This window comes from Cucurbita pepo, chromosome 2, assembly GCF_057944985.1.
Source record: "Cucurbita pepo subsp. pepo isolate OVF chromosome 2, ASM5794498v1, whole genome shotgun sequence".
Classification (NCBI taxonomy): Eukaryota; Viridiplantae; Streptophyta; class Magnoliopsida; order Cucurbitales; family Cucurbitaceae; genus Cucurbita; species Cucurbita pepo.
Genome location: NC_141799.1, coordinates 5101496 through 5113781, shown reverse-complemented (window position 1 = coordinate 5113781; position 12286 = coordinate 5101496). Strand labels below are relative to the sequence as shown.

At 39.0% G+C, this 12286-nt stretch overlaps 1 protein-coding gene across 2 annotated transcripts; it reads right to left on the bottom strand.

Moving 5' to 3' along the window:
- Positions 1 to 98: 98 nt before the first annotated feature.
- LOC111789099 (ABC transporter C family member 3) lies at positions 99 to 6644 on the bottom strand. Of its 2 annotated transcripts, XM_023669743.2 has the most exons (11): positions 6486 to 6644; positions 3401 to 6157; positions 3208 to 3294; positions 2490 to 3119; positions 2112 to 2276; positions 1729 to 2023; positions 1419 to 1633; positions 1051 to 1356; positions 883 to 946; positions 561 to 800; positions 99 to 480 (listed from the first exon to the last, which is right to left on the bottom strand). In XM_023669743.2, the coding sequence occupies exons 2-11, from the start codon at positions 5798 to 5800 to the stop codon at positions 377 to 379; spliced, it is 4506 nt and encodes a 1501-aa protein (XP_023525511.2). In that variant the 5' UTR covers positions 5801 to 6157; positions 6486 to 6644; the 3' UTR covers positions 99 to 376. The 2 variants fall into 2 exon arrangements, with proteins under 2 accessions (XP_023525511.2, XP_086977461.1); XM_087121335.1 differs by lacking the exon at positions 6486 to 6644 and having other exon boundaries at positions 3401 to 6422.
- Between the last annotated feature and the right edge of the window lie 5642 nt (positions 6645 to 12286).

Below are 12286 nucleotides of genomic sequence, written 5' to 3'. Positions count from 1 at the left end.
TAAAATTTTTGAATTTAAGTTTATCATCGGCCAAGTTTAACATTTAGATTTACCCATATTGATGATTCATGCATTATTCTTTCAAAAATTACTTCCAATGATGAAAAATTTACTTTATTATCTGCAAACTCAAGCGTTTACAAGTCTCAGTAAATTTACGCACACAGTGCTAATTAAAAAGACATCTCTTACAAGGTTCCAAAATTTCTTATGAGGTAAATCTAGTAAACGGTAGTATATGTCAACAGATTATTCTTTCACCTATTCAAAGACTCCAAACCAAGATCTTCAGAATAGTACACATTTTCGCCATCATCGCCTAGTTATCGGTTGGAGGTCTTCGGTACGGTATATATTAAATCATTTGCTATGCCTTTTATCGAGAACCCGACCTATGTGTGTACTCTGCAACTAACTGAGAAAATGAGGATGACTTATCTTCTAGCAATCTTGTAGGGGTGTCATACTCTTCAATGAGTCCTGCATGACGAGTAAGAGAAATCAAGTTGTGGATCGACAAGTTAAATAGTTCGATGGACTATATCAATATCGATACGAACCGTGACTTAGAAGCAAAACCATGTCACTATGAAGGACAGAAGTTATCCGATGTGCAATCGTAATGACTGTACAGTCGGAAAAATGTTGTCGGAGAGTCTGTTGAATCAAGTTATCTGTAGCTGTATCGACTGATGCAGTTGCTTCGTCAAGGACCAGCACCTTACTCTTCTTAAGCAGCACCCGACCGAGGCACACGAGCTGCCTCTGACCCATGCTCCAGTTCTCTCCATTCTCAGTAACTGCATTGTATGCACAAAGTGAATGAGTTTCAATAACTTCATCAATTCATTGAAACTTTCACCAGATTATCCATAAATATACCTGCAGAATCCAACTTTCCTTCCTTTTTTCTCACTTCATCTCCAAGTTGGCATTTATCCAATGCCTGATGCATCAATGAAATGTTTGCATTCATGAGAGGGGGAAAAGAAAACACAAAACAAAAGAGATTCCATGTAAAGAAATGATTAGAAGAGGAAACAAAGATACCTCCCAAATGTCTTCGTCTGCATATTCTTCAAGTGGATCGAGGTTGCTCCGCACGGTGCCTTCAAACATGGTTGGATCCTGCGGGATGATACTGAGTTTCGACCGCAAATCATGAAGTCCGATCGTCGTTATGTCGATGTTATCAATCACAATATGACCTGCTACAGGATCAACTATTCGGAAAAGTGTCTGTATTAGAGTTGATTTGCCACTTCCTGTTCTCCCAACAATGCCAGTTTTCTTCCCTCCTGGGAAAGTACATGTAATACCGCGCAACACAAGAGGCAGTTGCGGTGCGTAACGAACCTACACGACATCGAACAATCAGCAAAAGTCGAAGAAAAATCACAGGCGTCATTTGAAAGTACCTGCAGATCACGAAGTTCAACTTTTCCAAATGCTGGCCAGCTACAATCTGGTCGGTTTTCCTCAATGACTAGAGGTGGCTCACTAGGAATTGAAGTATATTGAAATATTCTCTCAACCGAAATGATTTTGTTCTCCATACTACAAAGGTTCCATACTAGCCAAGCTTGCAACATATTTAGGTTCAGTCCATATGTTACTGACAAGCCAGCAATGCCTTCAGTGTACAGAGCAAAAAGGATTAGGCTATTGGAGAGGGAATGTTTTTTTTGAAGATCATTGTTTGAAGATCAACCAAAGTGAAGAACGTACCTGGATCAATGACTCCCACAGGGATAGATATTAAGAAAATCAAGGAGGAGGCAAATGTAATGGACGACAACATATCGAGACGGAAGCAGAGCCATTCCATCGCTGCAGCGTTATGGAACTTGGGACGAGAATATGCATCGGTCAGTTTCATATTGGTGTCCTGGAATCTGGACTCTTGTTCAAAGCTCCTAATAGTTGTTGATCCAGAAATGGTTTCGGAGAAAAGTTGTATAACTGGAGCTTTGCATACTCCGATCAACCGTGCCAGCTCTCGTGCTGCTGAAATGTAATATTGCTGCATAAAAAAAGCTCAATGTAATGTAGCTGCTGCATGGTTAAAACATTATGCAACTTTGTTATCAAGACAAGGTGGGAAGGTATACCTCATACCAGATGCACAGAGCCATCACAGGGATAAAGATAATGAAAACCTGCCATGCAACTTGAGACATTACAGCAATAATTCCCACGAGCTGAATCGCATTGAAGCAGAAGGCCCCAACTCGGAAAGGTATATCCATATCGATGGCACTTTGGTCTGTGGAGGCCTGAAAATAAGGAACAGTATTTATAAATAATGATTACGAGTTTCAAGTGACTAATTGAAGAGCATCATTGTAACGGCCGAAGCCCACCGCTAGCAGATATCGTCCTCTTTGAGCTTTCCCTTTCGGGCTTCCTCTCAAGGTTTTTAAAACACGTCTACTAGGGAGAGAGCGAGCGATGTGGAATCTCACAATCATGAATACAAATTCACTCACCCTATTGAGAATTCTTCCACTGGGAGTAGAATCGAAGAACGACATGGGAGCTCGGAAGATGCTCGTGTTCATTTTAACGAAGAGTTCGGTTGCTGCTTTAAAACCAGCTGTCACGAGAAGGGTCGATCTCATGAGGATACACAAAGAGCTTCCAAAGGCCAACGCAACGTAGACGATGATCAATCGAGAGGTGGAAACAGGAGACTCCATATCCTTTGAAACAGGAGTAGCCCATGCCATCCAATAATTACTTCCAATTTGAAGAATCTGAAAGAGAATCTGACCAAGCAATATAAGAGGCACAAGAGCTCCACCATAAGCAGAAGTGATATATTTCCAGTAAACTGAGAACCCAACACTTCCTTTCTCTCTCTCTTCTGCTTGTACAAGCTGCCCTTTTGACTCAGTGGCATCAACAGCCTTCCCATCTTGTATGTCTCTTTTGTCTTCCTCATCAGTAATGCCATTGGTACTAAGCATAGACCCATCTTCCTTGCTAGCAGAAGCTCCAACAGAATTAATGGCTGATAATGCTTCCTCGTGTGCACCAACGAGTGCCATAAAGTCGGTTCCAGAACGAAGAATTTCATCGTACTTTCCAGCTTGAGTGATCTTTCCATCTTTCATTACCTGATAGTAATGAATCTCCAAAGCTCAGATGTAAAGAAAGTACAAGGAGCATAAGGGAAAGCAAAGGTAAAAATCCTCAACAACTTACCAAGATAAGATCTGCAGCAGGTAAAAATTCTACTTGATGAGTTACATAAATGACTGTTTTTGAACTCAGAACACCAAGCAGACATTCCTATCAGAAAAATGACGCACAATTGATTATTGTATATACACGGATCGAGTTCTAACGATAGTATATAACTCGACACGAGGAGAACTAAATAGGAAAAAGAAATTACCTTGAAGAGGTGTGAACCTGTATGAGCATCAACTGCACTAAAAGGATCATCAAACAAGTAAATATCAGCTTCTTGGTATAAGGCACGAGCAATTTGAATTCTTTGCTTCTGTCCACCACTTAAATTGATTCCTCTTTCTCCTATTACCGTCTGGTCGCCAAATGCAAGAATTTCGAGGTCCTTTTCTAGACAACATGCTTCAAGAACTCTTTTGTACCTTTCTCTGTTCATCTCTTTGCTAAAGAGTATGTTCTCTTCAATCTTCCCACTCTGTATCCATGGCGACTGAGCTACGTAGGCCTTAGTCCCGCACACCGTCAGGTTCCCAGACATTTTAGGTATCTCCCCCAGGATGCATGATAGCAAGCTGGACTTGCCTGAGCCTACAGAACCACAAACAGCAACTCTCATGCCATGTTCCACTTTGAAATTGATATCACGCAATGTCAGATTCGACGAAGACGAATCCCAAGAAAAGCTTCCATTGACAATCTCAACTGCTGTAGTAGAACTACCACTTGGAAGCCTCTCTACAATATCAGACTGCAAGTCGTCAAGACGAAGGAATGACACTATTCTATCAAGTGAAACTTTGGTTTGGACCACCATTGATATTGTATCAGGAAGATTGTAAATTGGTTCTTGAAGAATCCGAAATGTTGCAAGGGCAGATAAGACTTTCCCTGATTCTAATGGGATCCCTAGAAGCATACAAGTCCCGAACGTGACCACCGACACGAACGTCGGGGCACCCCAAAAGACGAACGTGGTAACCGACAATGTATAAAGAAACCTCTTTAACCATCCCGCCTCAATGTTTCTAAGTTCTGATATCTTAGATAGAAACTTCATTTCCCATCCTTGAAGCTTAAGAATCCTCATATTCCTCAAGATTTCAGATGTTGCCTTCATCCTAGCATCTTTTGATTCCATAATCTTGTCCTGAAACTTCTCCTGCAACTTTCCCAATGGAACATTTACCAACATAATAGCTATGGTTGCAACAAAAGCAGCGATGGAAGCAAGACCAAGATTCTTATACAAAACCAACAGGGCCAGTACAACTTGAAAAAACACCAGCCAAACATCATGCATATACCAACTGAACTCACCGACCCTCTCCGCATCTACAGTCATGAAGTTGATAATCTCCCCACTTGTGTGCTGTTGCCTTGATTGGCAAGAAAGAGTCAGACCCTTGTTGTAGATCATTGCAACCAATGCTGCCCGAACCCTCAATCCGATTTGTTGTACCCTAAAGAACCAATGCCTCATTGCAAGACACTCCACGAGTTTCGCCAGAAAGAATACACAAACCAAAACGTAGCCCTCATTTTCAAAATCTCGACGACCATTGAGATATTGAACAAAAGTGTCAATAAGATAGGGGCCAACATAAGTAGCCAATGTGTAAACTAATGCAAAAGAAGCGGATAGAAGTATTTCTTTCCAAGCTGAGTAAAGCAAACCCTTAATCAGAGAAAGCGTGGTGAGTCTATTGATGCTTCCACATTCAGACTCAAGCTTGTTTCTAAGAATCTGAAAGGTCCCAGAAACAGCATCATGGCTAGCAAGTTGAGGAATATCCTCAAGGTCTAACGCCTTTTTACTTCCAGTTGAAATCAGAGGACCCATCCAAGAGAATGAAAGAATGCTCCATATTCCAGCAGTCTCATAAGGGGTCACAGTTTCATCTCCTCTGCAGTTCTTCAGCTCGACGTCGCCATTACCGAGAGAAGTATAGCTTGATTCTCCATTTAAAAGATGTTCTTCAAGTGGGTTTTGTTCACTCACACTCTTCCCAAAGAACCCAACATACATGATCAATAAACCAGAGACGATCGACATAATATCAGATACTAAGTATCTGATAGGCAACGAATGGGCTTGTCTATAAAGAGCCAAGTCCACAGCAAGGCAGTAACAAGAGACAGCAAAGTATGAAACCCACCAAACTCTCAAATGAATTGCAAACTTAGATTTTCCTGATTTGAGAATTTGGGAGTGTAAACAAAAGGAAACAACGCCCCATACAATTGCTTTCAACCCAAAATCCAAAAGGGTCACCATATGTTCCTCAGACCACCCATTTCTATACCAGTAGAAGCAGTCAAGAGAAAAGAAAACAAGACTAAAAACAGAGATAACGAGGCAGCATATGTAAGTTCCCTTATCATACAAACACCTCGTCTCTCTTCGACGTTCCCCACACTCTGCCTTCAACTTTAAGCACACCCATGAGAAGAAAAGAACAAGAAACAAAACTAGGTGAGCTAAACCAGACAGGCCATGAGCTACATTGGGTTCAAGGAGAAAGTGAGCAGCAGAGCCCACAGGGGAAGAAGGGTCATAAAAGAATAAGTTAGTTAAGCTGTTCATAGAGAAATCAAAGAAACCCATGAATATTTATGCAAGATGGGTGTACTACAACACTCAGCAGGGTTTAGCTCAATCTATGTGAAGAATGAAGGGAGTTCTCAGCTTCTGAAGCTCTATATAAGAAAGAGAGTCAAAATTTACCCCACTTTGGCAAGAAATCAGCGTGGTGCACAAGAATCAGTGGTTGAATGAAACGATAAACAGGCGAAACAATGAGAGAAAGCGACTAAAAAAACAAATCCAAAAGAGGGTTCACTTTCTACGCAATGAGACAGAGATAACGCGGATGAAAAAGATGGGTGGGGGAATTGAAACCGTTCTCCTTTTCCTTCACCTTGAAACGGGTTAAAGTAAAATCCAACCTTCTATCCTGTAAACCTGCACATTATAAGGCCAAAATCATTCGTTTCTTCTATCCCAAGCCAAAGATTTGTCCTGATTAGCGATTAAAATCCAACAGTGTTCTAGTAAAAAATCAAGAACACTTTACAGGTGGGGTATATAGGAAGGAAAATGATGCGTGATCATAATTTAAAAACATAGTTATAAGGCCAAAATCATTGGTTTCTTCTATCCCAAGCCAAAGATTTGTCCTGATTAGCGATTAAAATCCAACAGTGTTCTAGTAAAAAATCAAGAACACTTTACAGGTGGGGTATATAGGAAAGAAAATGATGAGTGATCATAATTTAAAAACAATTCTGACCCTTTTAACGATTTTTGCTGCAAAATGTTGACTGTGGGAGCAACGAGGATGGGGGAGATTCCACGACGAGATAGTGACGGCATAAAGAAAGGACATTGAAACTTGCGGGTCAAATTTGACGCCCAAGCATTTGAAGCCCCTTCTTGGTGGGGTTGAGTGATGCGCAAGGAAGCTTCAATTTTTAAAGCAAATTTCGAGGGATTTGGGGTTGGAGATGGAAGCGAAAGGGGTGCCTCAAAGTTGGAGAACCAAGGATCATCAATGGTTCTTAATTTTTAATTTTTTTTTTAATAAAAAAATTAAATATTAATAACCTATCCCTAAAATGCAAATATTTCCAAAAACATTTTCCAATGGGATGAGGTTAAATTACAAATTTGCCCATCTTCCAAATCATTCTCGGGAAGGTCTAGACCTATTTTTTGTATCGTTCGATAAAAAGATTTGTTCTCTTCATAAAAAACAAGAAGCAATTGAAACGATTCTCGAGAATCCTTAATTTAGGTATTATAAAAAATATTTTTTAAAAAATGTTAGATTATTGCCTTGGTCGTGGTAAGATTTTGTCGGTTCATATGAGATTATCTTAAATATAGGTGTCGTACTTTTGGCTTAATTAGATTAGATGTACTGTGTCACAACCATACAATAAAAAGAGTATGTTGTAACCCTCACGTCTAGACAAGCAAAGTTGGGACCCTAAAAAGACGCGCATTCGACCACACGAGGGCTAATACAGAAGTATGTCATGATGCGACCGAAGAGTATGGTGCATCATCCAATACACCATATAATGTGTACATTGAAGAGGAAGTGAGGCATAAGCAAGATAGGGACAATGAGTAGACATGAGTGTCACATATAGCTTGTTAAAGGGTTGGGTAGGGTTTTGGACCTTAACCTCGAAAGTCGGGTTCTGAAGGAAATTTTGGCATGTAGTTTTAGAGTCAAGTCCTGAGTAGACATGAGTGTCACAGATAGGCTTGTTGAAGGGTTGGGTAGGGTTTTGTTAAAGAGTTGGGTAGGGTTTTGGACCTTAACCTCGAAAGTCGGGTTCTGAAGGAAATTTTGACATGTAGTTTTAGAGTCAAGTCCTGAGTAGACACTCATGTCACAGATAGGCTTGTTGAAGGGTTGGGTAGGGTTTTGTTAAAGAGTTGGGTAGGGTTTTGGACCTTAACCTCGAAAGTCAGGTTCTGAAGTGAATTTTGGCATGTAGTTCTAGAGTCAAGTCCTGAGTAGACATGAGTGTCACCAGATAGGCTTGTTGAAGGGTTGGGTAGGGTTTTGGACCTTAACCTCGAAAGTCGGGTTCTGAAGGGAATTTTGATATGTAGTTCTAGAGTCAAGTCCGTCCATATGAAATATGAAATCTTGTCAAATCTGGTGTCAATCGGATACCAGACGAGTTCTGAAGGTCAAATCTGGTGTCAATCGGATACCAGACAGATGCTCCACGACACCATATATTAAGAGCATTAGTTTAATTTGAATGGTTTGTGATTAACATATGAGAGAATCGTACTAAAGTAATAACCTAAATAGTATTGAACCATGAAATATTTAATTTTTTTTTATAAATTTGTTAATTGATATGTAACGGCCCAGATCTACCGCTAGCAGATATTGTCCTCTTTGGGCTTTCATTTCGAGCTTCTCCTCAAGGCTTTAAAACGCGTCTACTAGTGGAAGGTTTCCACACCCTTATAAATGATGTTTTGTTCTCCTCCCCAACCAATGTGGGACATCACAATCCACCCCCCTTCGGGGCCCAACGTCCTTTCTGGCACTCTTTCCTTCCTCCAATCAATGTGGGACTGCCACTAAATTCATCCTCCCTCCGGGGCCCAACGTCCTTACTGGCACACCACCTCGTGTCTACCCCCCTTCGGGGAACAACGAGAAAGCTGACACATCGTCCGGTGTCTGGCTCTAATACCATTTGTAATGGCCCAGATCCACCGCTAGCAAATTAATATTTCATCAGATGATCATGTGCGACTCAATCTTAATCACGAGTGAGTTGTAGACTTCTGCATGTGAATGCTTGTCATTTGATTTGCATGAGTGAGAATGAATTTTGTAATCTATTCAATATGCCTACTACAGTGCTGGATTCGAGACTTGAATAATAATGAAGTCTCACCTTTTCACTGATCTGAGAAATACTTACCCATGTATAAGAATGAGAAGCATGAGAGGGTGGAGCTTCATTGTTAAGATGTCTCAGTCTTGCTTGTCCGAGTCGATTGATAGGGACGTCAACCAATTGATTGGGGGAGGATGTCACGGTCATGCATGTCCAAGGCGTATTGTCAATCGTCGTATGACAGATATCCCAGTCTTGCTTGTCCAGGACGTGTTGTCCATGGTTGCATGCTCATTCCAAACTCCTTTTACATGTTTTCATCCTAGATAGGTTTTTACCATTTCATATTGGGTCAGTACAGGGGTATGACCGTTCACCAAAATCATGTCTACACTTGCAAGGACTAAAATGCCCCAAAATGTACTATAGGGAGAAGTTAACCGAATTCTATCTCGTGAAATTATGTTCTCACCTCTTAAGTTCTCAAAATGGTAGATTTATTGAATTAGTTACAAAAACGACAAACCCTTCCTATAATAGCCCAATATATATATATAAAATAAAAAATATAAACAAATAAAAAAAATTATTAAAAAAATATACGCAAAATAACCGTTATAATAATAATTCATAAATAAATAACTAAGAAATGATGACTTAAAAATAATAAAATAAAATTTACATACCTCTCTCCACTGACCTCTTATCTCAATCCCGTCTTCTCTCCTTAACCCTGGGCACAATATCTCGTCCAAAAATAAACAGAAAAATGTCGAATTGGAGAGAGAAGTAATGTGGCTTTCAAGCAGATGCAGATTCAGGGATTTTGGTCTGTATTATGGTAAAATCCTATCTCAGATTTCTTTTTCATTTATAGTTATGGTTATAAGAAATTAATTTAGGATCAGATTTCTTTCCTTTTATCCAATATTATATCCAATATTTTAATAGATCATGTAATAATCAAATCTCATTTTCACTTATCCAATTAATTAGATTTTTGTTGGCAATTCTATAAATCTGCAAGATTAGGGCAACCACGGATTAAAATTTGCCAATAATATCTTTTTAGAAAATAAATATGAAGGAATGTCTATTTAGAGAATGAAAATCTATTTATACCCTCAAAAGTGAAAGGGAAGAAGGAGAAAAGATTTGGTCAACCGAATTTAAAAATAAAATCGAAAATATCAGAAGACAAGAAGCTCCATATTAAATTTTGTCCGGTAACAATATATTCCCTACCACAGTAATGGTAGAAAATAAGATATGTAGTGAAAATAGCATAATATATATATATATATATATAACATTTCAAGACTTTTAACAATGACCAAAGTATATTAGAGATAATGTTATAGGGTTCAAACTTGAAACTGACGTCATGGGCTCACATAGGTTGACTTGGATTTCAAAGGACGGAATCAAACTTTCATTAAAGATATATTCGTGACAACGACTTAAGCTAGCCAGGTAAGTGGCCTTACTATCGGCATGGTTATATTTGATGTTGACACGTGCCTGGGCTTCGACACGTGTCATATATACTGATATGTGTGAATTATCAGTGAATCGGTATGTTTATATTATGTTTATGTTATGTTATAATATGTGGATTGTATGATAATAATAATTATGGTACGATGTGTTCAAGGATATGTTTGAGATAGGATACGAGAATGATGTACAAGACGAAATATAACGATAGGAGTAAGATACGTTCATGAAACGTTAAGGTTAGGTTACATACCGGAGTGCTATGGATAGAGGAAATTGATGAAAGAATATGGTTAAGATATGGGTAGAAAGGGATAGGTTTGTGATAGATTGATAGAACGATAGCGTTAGGATACGTTCCTGTGATGATATGACTAAGGTATGTTCACGTAACGATATGACTGTGATAGGTATAAGAACGTTAAGGCCATGATAAGTTAGGGAACGATATGACCACGAAGTGTTTACGATATGACATGTTTATGATACGATATATTGTGATGTGATATGTTATTTTTAGATTGTTTTGTGTTATCATTGAGGTAATTGTTGTATAAATTGCACGTTATGAAACGACATGTTAAAAGCATGGAGCGTTATGTTATGTTTTCTAAATTGTATGTATACAACATGTTATGAATGACATGATATCACGATAAATGAAATGAAATGTAACCCCGTTAGGATTATGTATAATACGTAGACTAAAAAATGAGAAATGATATGTTAAGCATGAAAGATGATAGCGAGGGTTATATTCATTAATGATAAAAGTAGAAATGTTGGGGACCTCATGCATTATGTGTGCTCATGCATTCAGGGGAATTCCCCTATTCCATCACGAGGGTACAGACGCGTACATCCAATGGCAGGACAACGATCGTTATGTTTTGCATAGTGCTGTCGTGATGGTTACTAGTTCTAATGGGTGTCCGGCCTAGGGAGTGTCCTAGTGTATGCTCACCCGACAAGTAAGGTGGCCCAGCGGTGTGCGAATTGACTGGTAAGCCCATACCTGCACGTATGGGCTGTGTGTAGAGTATATGGTACACGTCCAAATTATCCGTTAGGACAGTACCGTAGGAAAATAGACTAAAAGGATAGGTCCCGTCATTGCATTTGCATGTTCTTGCATTTAACCCCAATAGTGGGTCACTTACTGAATATTTCCTTAAATTCTCAAGCCATTCTTTAAATTCTCAAGCCATGTGCTACTACATTTTTCAGGTTCAGGCAAGGCATTCCTGTACAGCTAATGACGACATCGCAACTCGAGACCATGACACATGTATAGGATAGTGATTTATTTTCTTAGACTTAGGTTAGAATAGGATATTTTTAACTTAAACGCTTATTTATTTTATTTCAGGTCTTTTGTTGTGTTGTTTTAAATATGTTTTCGAAACACGTAAGTCCATGACCGTATTTTAAGGTAAAAGTTATGTTTTATGGAATTTAAATGAAGTCTTTCGCATTCAATGTTTATGTTACGTATACAGTAGCGACCTTAAATTAAGTAGAAAATTTCGGGTCGTTACAATTGTGATGTCCCACATTGGTTGGGGAGGAGAACAAATCACCCTTTATAAGGGTGTGGAAACCTTCCCCTAGCAGACGCGTTTTAAAGCCTTAAGGGAAGCCCGAAAGCCCAAAGAAGACAATATTTGCTAGCGGTGGATCTAGGTCGTTACACTTACAAGCAGTAGTTCATAACTCACTCAAGATTAAGATCTAGTTGCACATGATACCGTCATTAAAAATCTGAGAATGCTAACTTTCGATCTAGATCTCGATATAAAAAAAATTTGTAGATTGATTTCTCGTGGTAATAAAGTGGGACCAATTCTCATTAATTGATTACAATTAGAAGGACATAAACATGAGTTTACTTCTAAATTGTCCTTTTTATGTCCAAAGATCAATTGAAACATCAAAATGTATTAATGTTTCATTTACAAATATAGCAACTTGTTTGTTCATTTGCATCATCCCATTTGAAATGTTTTTGTTTTGTTATATATCTTTTAATACGTTTGAGGTGTCAATCCGATACTTGACGAACAATGCACGGGACCATATGTTCGCTTGTCAAAATAACGTCTACCCGAGAAAGATTGGAAATACCTCAAAATATACTATAGGGGGAGGCATGGTGTCATCTCTCTACCACCATCCAGGCCCTGTGACTTCAGCAAGCTACCTTGTGGCACATATG

Excerpts from the sequence above, each read along its gene's own strand:
- LOC111789099 (XM_023669743.2), bottom strand. The coding sequence starts at position 5,800 with ATGGGTTTCTTTGATTTCTCTATGAACAGCTTAACTAACTTATTCTTT. Across the intron at positions 3,295-3,400 it reads CAGGTTCACACCTCTTCAAG|GAATGTCTGCTTGGTGTTCT; the intron begins GTAATTTCTTTT and ends TTTTTCTGATAG. Across the intron at positions 1,634-1,728 it reads TGTGGGAGTCATTGATCCAG|GCATTGCTGGCTTGTCAGTA; the intron begins GTACGTTCTTCA and ends TGTACACTGAAG.